At 38.7% G+C, this 15,192-nt stretch overlaps 1 protein-coding gene across 3 annotated transcripts; it reads right to left on the bottom strand.

Annotated features, from left to right (window-relative positions):
* On the bottom strand, positions 1-14,469 carry ZNF572 (zinc finger protein 572). Of its 3 annotated transcripts, none has more exons than XR_009559517.1 (3): positions 11,921-14,469; positions 9,249-10,983; positions 1-3,962 (listed from the first exon to the last, which is right to left on the bottom strand). XR_009559517.1 is itself a non-coding variant. In XM_030875768.3 (3 exons), the coding sequence occupies exons 2-3, from the start codon at positions 11,997-11,999 to the stop codon at positions 9,476-9,478; spliced, it is 1,587 nt and encodes a 528-aa protein (XP_030731628.1). In that variant the 5' UTR covers positions 12,000-12,038; positions 12,331-14,469; the 3' UTR covers positions 3,982-9,475. The 3 variants fall into 3 exon arrangements, 2 of the variants coding, with proteins under 2 accessions (XP_030731628.1, XP_030731629.1); XM_030875768.3 differs by lacking the exon at positions 1-3,962 and having other exon boundaries at positions 3,982-10,983; positions 11,921-12,038; positions 12,331-14,469; XM_030875769.3 differs by lacking the exon at positions 1-3,962 and having other exon boundaries at positions 3,982-10,983; positions 11,921-12,038; positions 14,377-14,462.
* Positions 14,470-15,192: the final 723 nt, after the last annotated feature.

The following is a 15,192-nucleotide window of genomic DNA, read 5'->3' as shown; positions in this document are numbered from 1 at the left end:
TCACAACCACACTATCAGGCAGGTACTATTTTTAGCCCCATTTTACAAACAAGGAAACTGAGGTACAGAGAACTGGTAACGTAGCTAATACATACCAGAGCCTGAATCCAAGCCCAGGAAATCTGGCTTAGGAATCTAGGAATGTTTGACTAGAATGCATTTTTTTTTCTCCTTTAAGGTAAATATTCAGTTAACCTTTAAAACAAACAAAAAGCACATTTGATCTTTTCATTCCGTCATTTAATCATCTCTGTAGTCTTTTTGCAACAGTAACATCAAAGATCACAGATGACCAAAGCAAATATATTAATAGTGAAAACGTTTGAAATATTGTGAGAATTACCAAAATGTGACACAGTGACATGAAGGGAGAAAATGCTGTTGAAATAATGGTGATGATAGATTTGCTTGATGAAAGGTTGCCACAAGTATTCAATTAGTAAAAAATGCAATTATCTGTGAAGCACAACAAAATGAAGTATGCCTGTATTTCACTTAGCATAATACCCTCCAGATCCATCCAGAAAAATGAAAATACTAATTTGAAAAGATATATGTACCCCTATGTTCACTGCAGCACTATTTACAATAGCCAAGATATGGAAACAACCTAAGGGTCCATTGATAGGTGAATGGATAAAGATGTGGTATATATGCAATGGAATATTACTCAGCCATAAAAAAAGAATGAAATCTTGTCATTTGCAGCAAATCCAAGGACTTGGTGAAACTCTTGATCTTCTGCACAGATTTGCCCAGCTTCTGGGCAAACTCTTTGGTTGCTTATGCAAACCAAAATGGCTTCAATAAAGGTTCAAGCAGTTCTTCTGTTCAGGCAAATCAAAGCCCCTGATGAAAATCTTTTCATTTTCTTGGGATAAATACCCAGAAGTTGAATTGCTGGTTACATGGTAGTTCTATTTTTAGTTTATTGAGGAACTTCCACACTATTTTCCACAGTGGCTGCACCAATTTACACTCCCACCAACAGTGCACAAGTGTTCCTTTTTCTCCACATCCTCACCAACACGTTTCTTGTCTTTTTGATAATAGCCATTCTAACAGGTGTGAGGAGATATCTCATTGTGGTTTTGATTTGCATTACCCTAATGATTAGTGATACTGAACATCTTTTCATGTGCCTGCTGGCTATCTGTATGTCTTCTTCAGAAAAAATGTCTATTCAGGTCCTGTGCCCATTTTTTTAAATTGGGCTGTTGTTTTTTTGATGTTGAGATGTATGAGTTCTTTGTATACTTTGGATATCAACCCCTTATCAAATATATCATTTGCAAATATCTTCTCCCATTCAGGAGTTTGCCTTTTTGTTTTGTTGGTGGTTTCCTTTTCTGTGCTAAAGCTTTTTAGTTTGCTGTAGTCCCATTTTTAAATTTTTACTTTGTTGCCCTTGCCTAAGGAGGCATATTTTAAAAAAATATATTGCTAAGACCAAGGTCAAAGAGATTACTATGTTTTCTTCATGGAGTTTCATGGGTTCAGTTTGTACCTTTAAGTCTTTAATCCATTTGTTTTCTTTTTTCTTCTTTTTTTTTTTGTGTATGGTGTAACAAAGAGGTCCAATTTCATTCTTTTGCATGTAGCTGTCTTGTTTTCCTAACACTATTTATCAAAGAGACTGTCTTTTCCCCATTGTATATTCTTGCTTCCTTTGTCATAGATTAATTGACCATATGAGTGTGGGTTAATTTCTGGGCTCTCTATTCTGCTTCATTGATCTATGTGCCTGTTCTAGTGCCAATACCATCCTGTTTTGATTACTATAAATTTGTGGTATAGTTTCAGGTCTGGGAGCATGATACCTCCAACTTTGCTCTTCTTTCTCAAGATTGCTTGGCTATTTGGGGTCTTTTGTTGTTCCACAGAAATTTTAGGATTATTTGTTCTACTACTGTGAAAAATGCCATTGGTATTTTGATAGGGATTGCATTGAATTTGTAGATTGCTTTGGGTAGTATGGACATTTTATTGATATTGATTCTTCCAATACATGAGCATGGTATATCTTTCCATTTATTTGTGTTACCTTTCTTTCCTCATTATAATTTTGAGAGCATAGGTCTTTCACCTCCTTGGTTAAATTTATTCCTAGGTATTTTATTCTTTTTGATGCAATTATAAATGGGATTTTCTTAATTTCTCTTTCTGATAGTCTGTTATTAGTGCATAGAAATGCAATAGATTTCAGTATATTAATACTGTATCCTGCAACTTTACAGAATTCATTTACTAGTTCTAATAGTTTTTTTTGGTGGGGTCTTTGGGGTTTTCTGTATATAGTATTATGTCTTCTGCAAATAGTGACAGTTTTACTTTTTCCTTTCCAATCTGGATGCCTTTTTTTTTTTTTTTTGACTAATTGCTGTGGCTAGGACTTGTAACATTATGTTTAATAAAAAGTGATGAGCATGGGCATTCTTGTCTCATTCCTGCTCTTAAAGCTTTCAGCTTTTCACTGTTGAGTATGATGTTAGCTGTGGGTCTGTCACATATGGCCTTTATTATGTTGAGGTATGTTCCCTCCATATCCACTTTGTTTTTATCATAAATGGATGTTAAATTTTTTCAAATGCTTTTTCTGCATCTATTGAGGTGATCACATGATTTTTATCCTTTGTTTTCTTAATGTGATGTATCATGTTGACTGACTTGTGGATGTTAAACCACTTTTGCATCACTGTAATGAATCCCACTTGATCGTGGTGTATGATCTTTTTAAAGTATTGTTGAATTTGGTTTGCTAATATTTTGTAGAGGATTTTTAAAAATTATTTATTTCTTAGTTGCAGCAGGTGGTATCCTTAGTTGAGGCTCACTGGCTCATTCATTGTGGCACATGTGCTCCTTAATTGAGACCGGTGGGCTCCTTAGTTGTGGCTTGCAAACTCTTAGTTGTGGCATGCATGTGGGATCTAGTTCCCTGACCAGTGATCAAACCCTTGCATTGGAAGGTGGATTCTTAACCACTGCACCACCAGGGAAGTCCCTTTGTTGAGGATTTTTGCATCTATGTTCATCAGGGATATTACTCTGTAATTTTCTTTTTTTGTTATGTCTTTGGTTTTGGTATCAGGGTAATGCTGGCCTTGTACTATGAGTTTGGAAATATTCCTTCCTCTTCAATTTTCTGTAATAATTTGAGAAGGATAGGTAATAGCTCTTCTTTAAATGTTTGGTAGAATTCACCTTTGAAGCCATCTGGACCTGGACTTTTGCTTGTTGGAAGTTTTTATATTACTGATTCAATTTCATTACTAATAATTGGTCTATTAAGATTTTCTATTTCCTCATGAGTCAGTCTTGGAAGATTATATATTTCCAGAGATTTATCCATTTCTTCTTTGTTGTCTAATTTGTTGGCATATAATTGTTCAAGGAATTCTGTTATGATCCTTTGTATTTCTGTGGTATTGGTTGTAATTTCTCCTCATTCATTTCTGATTTTATTTATTTAGGCTCTCTCTTTTTCTTGATGAGCCTCGCTAAAGACATGTCAAGTTTGTTTCTTTTCAAAGAACCGACTCTTAGTTTCACTGATCTTTTCTATTGTTTTATTAGTCTCTATTTCATCTATTTCCACTCTGATCTTTATTATTTCCTTCCTTCTACTAACTTTAGGCTTTGCTTACTCTTCTTCTAGTTCCTTTAATGTTAATTTAGATTGATATTTTTCTTGTTTCTTGAGGTAGACCTGTATCTTTATGAACTTCTCCCTTAGAACTGCCTTTGCTGTGTCCCATAGATTTCAGAAAGTTGTGTTTCCATTTTCATCTGTCTCTTTGATTTCTTTGTTGACCCACTGATTGTTTAGTAGCATGTTTCTAGTCTCCATGTGTTTGTGAGGTGTTTTTACTTTTCCAGTTTTCTTCTTGTAATTGATTTCCAGTTTCATATCACCAAGCAGTTCTTAAAGTGTTTCAACCCAAAGTGAGTCTCAGCTGATCCTAACCCAAGACAGGGTAAGAGGGATGAGGAAAAAAAAAAAAAAAAAAAAAGGAAAAAGATTATCCATATCCAAAGAAGCTGCCTTAAAAAAAGGTTTTCATCAATTGGATGTATTTGTCTTGAATTACATGTTTATCTCCCCCATTACCTCCATAAGATGTTTAACAAAATTATTTCATTGGGGCAATTTTAATTGATACATATTTCTGAAAAGCAATGAAGTAATATACCTTTAAAAACTTTTATGCCCTTTGACTCAATAATCTTACTTCTAGGAATTCACTCTAAGAAAGGAGATGGACAGTAAGATTTGTACATCAACAAAAAGCAAAAAAGCAAAACCAAACAATCACAACCACAATACCAAAACAAAAACAGCCAAAAAAAACCTATTCAAAAAAGTGTTATTTTTAATAGCAAATTACAGGAAACGATATAAACATACGTCAGAACACTTAAATTGTTATGGTACATCATTCAGTGTAATATTATCAAGCCATTAAAAACCTCATAACTAATTTAAAACAATTAGTTGGAAAATTATATGATTAGGAAAAAATCAAGACAATACTATATACATAGTCCATATTATCCATTTTGTAAAAATATTTATTCAGGTACATGCTCAGAAAAGAGGTTACTGGGAGATTCCAGAACTTCCATGGTGAATGATCTCTGGAGAAAATGATTATGGGTCATTTGTATTTTGGTCTTCATACTTTTATGTATTTCCTACATTAATACTTGCTAATGGTAAAATATACAAAGAAGTACAATTTAATGATCAGAAAGTAAGCTATTTTTAAGGGGAAATTTTTCTCACCTGTGTTTGTCAGTCTAGTCAATATTTTCTTTAATCTGACCATTTATCCATATGACTCAGCATGGGTCAAAATTAATCATGATCCCTTTTCAACCAAAGCTTCCACTTCATCCCTCACTGTGTCAGATCCTAGAATATCTACTGATTTTACCAATTAAGCAACGTTAGATCAGCAAGCTAGCTATCTTAGCACCCATAAGCTACCTCTGCTTGTAAGTGACTATGTGTCCACTATGTCATGATTACCAAGATTCTGTTTCCATCTTTTATCTTTACAAGCAAGCATTTGGACCATCCTTAGCCTTGACTTGATTGTCTCTGAGGTTAACTTCAAAGATAATCCAAAGACCCATTGTGGTCTCGAGCCACTTTATGATGGTAACAATAGCTAATATTGAGTGATTACTAGGTATCAGCAATGCTAAGCATATTATATATATTATCTCACTGACCCTCACAACAAAGCCATGAACTAAATGTTCTTAATATCTTTAATTTAGAAACATAGAAACAATCAATCCGAAAAACGATTGAACATTTCCACGCCTAGAGCCTACACTTGGCAAAATTATGAGCAAATGAGGGTGAACAGGGAAGAAAAACATTTCCTTAGCACCTATTCTATGTCAGGTATCTCACCTCATTCACTGCTTACCAAATCTTACAAGGTGAGTACACAGTACAAAGCTAGTAAGTGACTGAAACATGAATTTGAAACAAGTTTTAAACCCCTCCTAGACAGTCTGAATCAAATGCCCAGGGTCTTACTTCCATAGGATTCTGAACAATTGGGACATTTTAGGGTCCTCTAGTGTTAGTGTGAGGATAGGCCCAGCTTCCTAGGACAGTCACTTTCATTTCCAAGTCAGCCCCAGCCTCTGTGAACTGGGCAAGCAATGGTGTTATAGGGCCCAGGGGGACACTGAGACTATACAGCCTAATCCAGTAGACTTTATCCATTGGTGAATACCCTTCAACCAAAACCAACAAACACTTCACATGCCAGGCTTTTTGTCAGGCTCTGGGATTACAAAAAATGAAGTCCATTCTCTGACTCAAGGAGTTGACAGTCTAGTAGAAACACCCATCCTGGAAGGACATACTCTTGGACATTACCATAAAACATATAAGCACATGACACCCACTCAGTAACTATTGAGCACCACTATGTGCAAAGTATTGTGTCAAACTTCACCAAGCTTGCATTTTCAGAGAAGACCTAACCCACTTTAATCTACAGTTACCTCTAGTTCCTCAGATTATCAAATTATTAAACCTGAAGATGGAGGGTTCAGCATAATAAATATAATTTAGGAGTTGGCAAGGAGAAAGGAGTCATCTGAAAAGCTGCACATTTTCCTACTATTAACCTATCCTTACATTTGTCCCTCCTACTGTCATTTGACCTCTGCTAGACACATATTAGCATCAGGTAAATTTTCGTTGAATGAATGATTATGCTGCTTGAAAGGAATTACACAAACTCAAATACAGAATAAAAAGCAATGAGTTTTATCACTACAATGATTACCAGAAACTGAGATATGGGCAAAGGTGAATATGTGGGACTAATGTATAAGGAGCAATTGTCACATACCATACTCTACTACCTCTCACCATCAATAAGGAAACTTCTACAGCACCAAGGAGAAGACCATTTGGTAGATCAAACTTCAATGGCTTAGAATGATGGAAGCAAACTTTTATCTCAGGTACTTAATAGAGACATACGTTTGCATACCTCCTTGTAGGCTATAAAGCAGCTGGGGAGTGAGTTCCCTGCTATATTTGTGAATATATGCATTAACATGAATTTCCCCACTCCACTATAGGGAAAAAATATACAAACCCTCACTCTGAGTACGAAAAAATGAATATAGGAAAGAGTCTTCTTTTTAATTAAAAAGAAACTATGAAACACATCACTTGTAAAAAAGAATGCTTTATTTAATCAGGTGTTGAATCCTTTGTGCTGGCAAGAAAAATAGAGAATACAGAATATTTACTTCTTTGGGAGCTAAACAAAGAACGTATTTGCTGATTAATGAAAGTGAGGCAAAGGCATCAAATAGGATTAAATTTGACTATGTTAAAGTCTCCATGGTAAGTGACAAATCTCTCTTCTGCTTTCCTAATTTTTAATCCAAAGAGACAATGATTCTTGACAAATTGTTTTACTAATAAAGCCCATCTTAACCCATCTAAAATGTGAATGTCTATGCTCCTACAGGTATTTGAGGTTTGTGGAGTGGGTTTTATATAATTGTGGGCAGTCATAAAACATAGTGTAGGGATGGTGATAAGACATAAATTGTACCAACTGTTAATCTCTTTCAGATGCAAATTAACTGAAATTGAACTTGCTGTTTTGTTCTTTCCTGACTTAAACTTAAAATCCTTTGTTTCATGAACAACAAGAAAATTCAATTAGCTGAATCAAATAAAAGTGTTTTCAACAGTCTGCAAACTTAAAACACAATACAGTCTTGTGTTTTTATACTACCTTATTCCTCAGAGTTCCTGAGGTTTGTCACAAAGAATCCCCAAGTAGGAAAGCTTGGGGCTGTATTGCTGCTTCTGAAATGTGTGGAGGATATTTTTCAATTTGTTTCCATTAATAATAAACAATTACATTTAGACCCATTATATTTTAAGCACTGGGCTAGCTGCTTTACAAACATTTATTTAACCCTTACCGAAACCCCACAAGCTAGGCATTATCTCTGCTTTACAGATGAGGAAACGGGTTCAGAGTGGTTACTTGCCATACATACTGGGATCGATGATTGCGCACCACCTCATCAGCTACTGCCTTGCAACTGATCGTTAATCAAACTCTTATCAAACATTAATCAAACTCAGTTGTCTGTGGTAAAAAATACTATGAACACTTATCCTCAGATATTAGAGTTTAAGACAATTTGGGTAATACTACGTAACACACATAGGTAAAAGTATGCTTAGGTAAGGGTCACATTAAAGCCAATGATGCCCAATAATATTCTCCCCCTTTCGGAAAGCAGAAAATCACCCCCAAAGACTTCTTGAATACTTTTAATTGTTAGCTTTTGCTTCATTTTTAAATCCTATCACAATATAGAAAGACACAATTGCCTCACCAGTATCAGGAGCACCACAATCACGAAAGAAATAATCCCCACGCAATTCAGCTACCCACCAGTATCTATAGCCCTTTGCAGCAGCTGTAATTGGCCCCTCTGGCTCCACATTCCTAATATTCATCTCTACCTATTCTTCATAAAATATATTTTTGACTCCAAAAAAAAAGATGAAATCCTAGGCAAGTCCTGACCTTCCTGTACATCTACCTTTTGCACTGCAGGAAGAACTGGAGGTGGGGGCATAGGGAATATCTTAATACTTTACAAAGCACCATTCCCATTGGACAGACGAGCAGGGAGGATTATGTCTCAGTTACCAGATCCACACACCACATAAGCCAAAGGGCAAAAGAAAATTGTCAAGGCTGGAACTAAGGAATTTGGGGCTCCAATGGCAAACTGTCCCTGGACACTGGCTCAGACTCAGTGAGTTAATTATTAGAAAAAGAACCCAGTTTCTGATCTGATGAGGACTTATAGAATAGTAAAACTGAGGGGAAAGGACCATTTGACAGGAAACCTTAAAATAGAATTCAAGAATCCTACGTCCTAATCTGGCTTTGGCCCAGACAATGGGATCACGTCACTAGATGACTGAGATGGCTGAATATAATACATACAATCATCAGAATAGCCAATTTTTGGCCTGAGTACCTTCAAAACTCTATCCCAGGGAATTCCCTGGAAGTCCAGTGGTTAGGATTCCACACTTTCACTGCCGAGGACGCAGGTTCAATCCCTGGTCAGGGAATTAAGATCCCACAAGCCACACAGCGTGGCCAAAGTTAAAAAAATAAAAACAACTCTATACCATTTCTATTCTATATTGAAATTCCTCTTGGAGAGCGGAAACCCCAGAGCATGTTTCTTACAGTCTTATAGGAACTAGATCTGTCAAGAATGATCTTGAAAGAACTATTTGTGATATTTAATACAGCAGCCACCAGTCATGTGTGGCTACTGAGCACTCAGCAAGTGGTTTCTGTGACTACGGAAGTCAATTTTAAATTTCATTTCATTTTAATTTAAACTTAAATATCCATACGTGGCTAGTGGCTATTGTACCAGGCAGTGCAGTTCCAGATACTGTAAAAGTTAATTTTCAGCAAATAAAAACACATTAGAAAAAAAAGTCTTTTCTTCCTTAAGACCCAACAAAATAGCCAGGAGATCACATTATTTGTTCAAAATGAACCTTTCTCTGGGTAAATCCCCGAGGACAGAAATGATTTGTTGCTACCCAATCAGGCAACAGGAAATAAGGAAATTCAATGACAATCTCATCTTCAGACTCCCAAGATTTCTCTCCATGTTTTTCTTTGAAGCTATTCCTATCTTACCTTAAATAAAAAATATTCTTCTTTCTCTCCATCATTGGCAGTATCTCTCACTGGGCAGATCCGATGACCCGATGATCTGGGTCTTCCCAACCTCTAAGGTGGGAGGTTGACTTTTCCCAAATGTTTTGGCAAACAAACCAAAGAAATTTTATAACCCTGTGATCAGAGAACACCTTAATTGTAATGCTCCGATAAGAAAAGAAAGGAAACAAAACAGACTTTGGGACTCAGGAGGGAGATGAATTTGGGACTGAAAATGAAGAGATAAGAGCCATTTCCCCAGAACAGTTTTTCCAAGTCCATTCATGAGGAAAATCTTCAACTTCAGGAGATGCAGAAGACTTTTCTATATGAATTTTCTGATGCTGAATGAGGTAGGCACTTCTGCTGAAGCATTTCTCACAGTCAGTACATTTGTAAGGTTTTTCTCCTACATGGGTCCTCCGATGCCTGATAAGGTTAAAGCTTTGACTGAAGCACTCACCACAGTCAGGACATTTATAAGGTTTCTCTCCTGTGTGCGTCCTTTGGTGAATCACCAGGGTGGAACTCTGACTAAAAGTTTTCCAACACTCAGAACATCTGTAAGGTTTTTCTCCTGTATGTGTTCTCTGATGTCTTATGAGGTGGGAGCTAAGGCCAAAACTCTTTCCACATTCACAACATTTATATGGTTTCTCTCCTGGCTGGATTCGGCATTCGTCTATCACACTGCAGTTCTGACTCAAACTTTCTTCATATTCAGACGTTTCATAGGATTTCTCACCTGTGTGCATCTTCCGGTGTGTAATAAGGTTTGAACTTCGACTGAAATTCTTCCCACATTCTGTACACTGATAGGGTTTTTCTCCTGTGTGTATTCTCTGATGCTTTATTAGAGTAGAATTGCAACCAAAGCTTTTTCCACACTCAGGACATTTGTAGGGCTTCTCACCTGTGTGTGTCCGCTGGTGGCGAATCAGACTAGAACTCTGACTAAAACTCTTCCCACAGTCGGGGCACTTATAAGGTTTTTCTCCAGTGTGGGTCCTCTGATGTTCTACTAGGACATAACTGTGGCTGAAGCATTTCCCACAAACCGGACATTCATATGGTTTTTCACCTGTATGTGATCTGTGATGCTGAATAAGGTGAGAGCTGCTACTGAAACTCTTCCCACACTCAGGACATTTATAGGGTTTCTCTCCCGTGTGAGTTCTTTCATGGATAATAAGATGGGAGGTGTTGCTGAAGCTTTTCCCACATTCACCACACTGATAGGGCTTCTCGCCTGTGTGTGTTCTCAGATGCTGAATCAGGTGAGAGCTGTTACTGAAGCATTTCCCACACTCAGAACATTTATAAGGTTTTTCTCCTGAGTGGGTCCTCTGGTGAGTTCGAAGATGAGAACTATTATTGAAGCTTTTCCAACATTCAGAACATTTGTAAGGTTTGTCCCCAAAGGATGAAGTCTGCTGGATGGCAGCCCTGGTATGTTGTCCTGGGTCCCATTCCCAGTGATTGGGTTTTTCCTCTTTTCCTGTAGAATTTCCCTGATTCTCCAAGTTGCCATCATTCTCACAGGAATCATCACACTCAGTTTCACGTCCCTGGGACCATGTCAATGGCATTTTTTTTGTGTCCTCATGCTTACAATTTTGTGGGCCATCACTTTTAGACCATTTTGAGGCTCTCTCTTTATCTGCCTTAGAGTTACTGTGTTGAACAGTTTCCAAATTATTCTTACTTTCATCTCCTGCAAGAATAAACAAATAGTCTAAACACATTCGCTAGTCTCTGCCATGGGAAAGAAATTCTGAATCATGGTGAAAGAGAGGGAATAACAAACTCAAACCTCGTAAACTATTTTATATGAAAAAAAGTTTTTATAGCTAGTTTTAATTCTTTTACTCTATGTGTTCACCAAGTAGACGAACGTTTTGTACTTACAGCAACACTAATGAGGTATCTGAATAGTTCTCACCGATTGCCACAAGGGATATCAAGCTAAAAATAAAGACTTAATAGAAAAAAGTAAGGGAGAAGATGAATAGAACACTCTCTGAGGTGAAAACTAGATAAAACCTTAGTTAAAATCTGAGCATGTTAACAGGGGCTTCCCTGGTGGTGTAGTGGTTAAGAATCCGCCTGCCAATGCAGGGGACACAGGTTCGAGCCCTGGTCTGGGAAGATTCCACATGCCATGGAGCAACTAAGCCCGTGCACCACAACTACTTAAGCCTGCACGACTAGGGCCCGTGCTCTGCAACAAGAGAAGCCACCACAATGAGAAGCCCATGCAATGCAATGAAAAGTAGCCCCCACTAGCCGCAACTAGAGGAAGCCCGTGCGCAACAACGAAGACCCAATGCAGCCAAAAATAAATTAATTAAAAAAATTTCTTTTTAAACCTAAGCAAACATAGAAATAACAATGATACCCACTACTTAGCAAGAACAGTAACTTTACATATAGTGTATCATTAATCCTAAAAAATATGTGAGACAGATATTATTATTCACTTTTCTTAAGGATGAGAAAACTGAGGCTGTAGGAGTTTTCATAGCTTGGAAGTGACAGAGTAGGGAATCAAATTAAAGTCTGTCTCATTCTAATGCCCTGATCTTTCTACACATTCTACAGTGCATTGGATAACGAATTTCCAAAGGATTCAGATCTTCTTGATCCCTCACCTGTAAAAGTGCTTTTCAAACTCTCCCTCTCTGTGAAGCCATTAGAATCTGAGACCAACAGTTTTTGCTCTTGTTCCATCACAGTGGTCACTCACAGTCAGGTTAGGGATCAGAAATCCTGTGGAAGGAAACAGGTTATGCTTGAAGGCATTTGTTAACATTTCTCCTTCTTCCTTCCTCTACAACTACTGCAACATAACAACTGTAAGCATAGAATGTTCTGTGGACCATACTAAAAAGAAGAAACATGGGCCTTAGAAATTCTTTTAGAAAATCTTATCTCAGATGCAAGTATTTAGAATTACGAGTTTACCTGATTTACCTTTCCTAGGGAAATAATTTAAAAATTAAACCTTCACATTAAAGTCTGAGGATCAAGCTTCAAAAACAGAATGAATACTAATACTCACTGTCCACTTGGAATTTAGAAACACTTTTAATTGAAAAAATGAAGTAGTTTTTTGGAAAAGGCACCAACAATAAGACATTAAGGAATCAATATGCAGGTATAAGAAGCAGCTAAAGAGAAAGCACCCTGTTTAGTTTACAAAGAATAAGTGGGTCCTTGACAGAAGGATGAAACCTTTGAAGTCAATTTCAAAAGAAAGTTAGGATTTACTTAACTAGTAACAAGAAATTAAGACAAGGTAAGGCTAGAATAACTATAGCCAATAATCTCTAAACATAAAAGGGAGGCCAACGAGGAAACTCTTCCTTGCCTCTTCCTCTCTATCATAATCACAATATCCTTTTCAGCCTAAACTTTATCTTCTGGACCCAACTACAATCCCTGAGCTCCTTTATGGGACTGGAAATGTGACCTTTCACTGGAAGGCAGTTATACATGGACTTGGCATTTCAGGATATAAAGAATAGCACAATTCAGGAAAAATGGGAGCTTAAAAGAAGGCACACATATGGAAAACAAAAGATGGTGTACTTATCATTTTCACCCTATTACTGCCTATTATGTGGCATGCAGTGAACTAAATACCTTACACGTGTCTCATTTAATTCTTACAACAGCCCTCTGAAGTGTATAAACAGATACCAGCATGCTGTAAGTGAACAAAATAGACATTACGAAACTTTCCCAAGGACACACAACCAGAAAGTAGTAGAGCAGGATTCAGTCCCAAACCTGTTTGGACACTGACTTCAACATTCTTATCTGATACAGTAAACAACTAGAGCAGAAAGCAGAGCTGGGCATAACCCCAACCTGCAAATGATCAGGACCTTTATTTTGGAATATATTGACTTCCACCACCACTCTCCACACCTGGCCCCAGCAGTGAAATCGCCAAGCCCTAACCACTGGACCACCAGGGAATTCCTATATTGACTGTGTTTTTAGAAAGCCAATTCACATCCCTAGACCTTATGCCAAAGGAAGCTGGCATTCTCTAAGCACCCTCAGTCTAAAAGAAACTTGTCTAAATTACAAATATGCCCAGTGTTTAAGTGGGGGAAAAAAACATATACCTGAATGCAAAAAAAAAAAAAGGAAAGTTGTTCAAATGGAGTAATATGTCTTGCCATCTGAGTTACGTATTTCTATCAAAGTCTTTACAAAAGAAGCAAGAGTCTGGGTAACAGATACACATGCTACCATTTTCCCTGCTAAGAAACTATTAATTTTGGTAACAGAAGAGCCCTCAGGTTCTTCTCAGCAAAAGGGTAGCAAACTCAAGGCCATAAATGGTATTAAGAGGCTGTCCTAAATATGTCATTCCAGGGACTTCCCTGGTGGCTCAGTGGTTAAGAATCCACCTGCCAATGCAGGGAACATGGGTTCAGGACCTGGTCCGTGAAGATCCCACATGCCGCGGAGCAACTGAGCCTGCGAGCCACAACTACTGAACCTGCGATCCACAACTACTGAGCCCACGTGCTGCAACTCCTGAAGCCCACACGCCCAGAGCCCGTGCTCTGCAACAAGAGAAGCCAACGCAATGAGAAGCCTGCACGCTGCAATTAAGAGTAGCCCCCACTGGCCGCAACTAGAGAAAGCCCGTGCTCAGCAATGAAAACTCAACACAGCCAAAAAAATTAAAATAATTTTTAAAAAATGTCACTCCACAGAGAAAGGCTGTTTTCACTCTCCTAGAGCAAAGAGGTGATTACGATGGGGCAGTGCTTTGGATTAAAAAGACTTCCAAAGAAAATGCACTGCCTGAAGCTTAGCTTTAAGAAGCGCTGGCAGGGAGCACAGGCGGGGGTGCACTACGGGGTGAGCTCCAGGGGAGCAGATCATCTCCAGTCGACACGGTCCTTCAAGGGACCCCGCAGGCGAGGCTGGCGCAGTTGCCCGTGCAGCAAGAGATGCTGGCTGGGCCTTCGCCCCTCACAGCAACCGCATCCCTCTCCGGGACTGACATTCCTCTTCTGGGCGGCGCATCTTCGCTCCTCTGGCCCGCAGCCCTCGGCTCCCTTCCACCCGAGAAGGAACTCACTGTGCTGGGGGTTACACACAAGGCGCCCCGCACCCCCAGCAAGCCCAGCCGTCCCGGAATTAAGCGACCCCTCTGCTTCTGACCCCACCAACCCACGTTCCTAACCTCTCAAACCCGGAAGACAGAAACAGGAAGTACCCCCATCTCCCCCAGCGGGCTTGCTGGGGCCTCTCTAGGAAACAGTGATGGCTCGTTCTCGTTGGTCTTAACCCTTAGGTTACCGGACAAGAAGGAGCGTCCTGGTGGATTTCTCTTCCTTGTGGCCTTTGTCTTTTGCCAACTCTGATTCTCATCCCTCACGCTTATCAGGCGCCTTATCATAGGGGCCCAACTGGAGCTTATACTTTTCTTTGCCATCATTAGAATTAAAATGAAGCGAGTATTTTAAGCGCCTTCTGTGTGTTCCCACTGCTGTGAACTAGGAGGTATATTTAGCTACCTGTGAAACAGTGAGAGAGCTAAGGCATCCATCCACATATAAAACAATTAGTTTAGGAGGCAACATTATGAATAACACTTAGAGAAGCAGTTAAACTCTCCTCTTTGATTACAGAGAAAACAGAAGCCGTCATCTCCCGCACATCAAACATGCAAGTCTACTAAGTACGCACGGCAACCATCTCTTCCTTCCTTCCTATCACAACAGAGCCTTGGTGCTTGGCACTGAAAATGAGCCCTCTACTACCAGTCACTTTACTTCCCACCTTCATGGGATCCTTACACCAGTGGTCCCCAACCCTTTGGGCACCAGGGACTGGTTTCGTGGAAGACAATTTGTCCACGGGGTTGGGGGGAGGGATGGTTCAGGCGATAATG

Source organism: Globicephala melas, chromosome 17 (genome assembly GCF_963455315.2).
Source record: "Globicephala melas chromosome 17, mGloMel1.2, whole genome shotgun sequence".
NCBI lineage: Eukaryota > Metazoa > Chordata > Mammalia > Artiodactyla > Delphinidae > Globicephala > Globicephala melas.
Note: the sequence above shows the minus strand (reverse complement) of the source record. Positions and strands in the feature narration are given on the sequence as shown.

Coding starts and splice junctions, on each gene's coding strand:
- ZNF572 (XM_030875768.3), bottom strand. CDS start 11,999: ATGGAACAAGAGCAAAAACTGTTGGTCTCAGATTCTAATGGCTTCACA. Junction 10,984..11,920: donor TTTGAAAAGCACTTTTACAG/GTGAGGGATCAA, acceptor TTATTCTTGCAG/GAGATGAAAGTAAGAATAAT.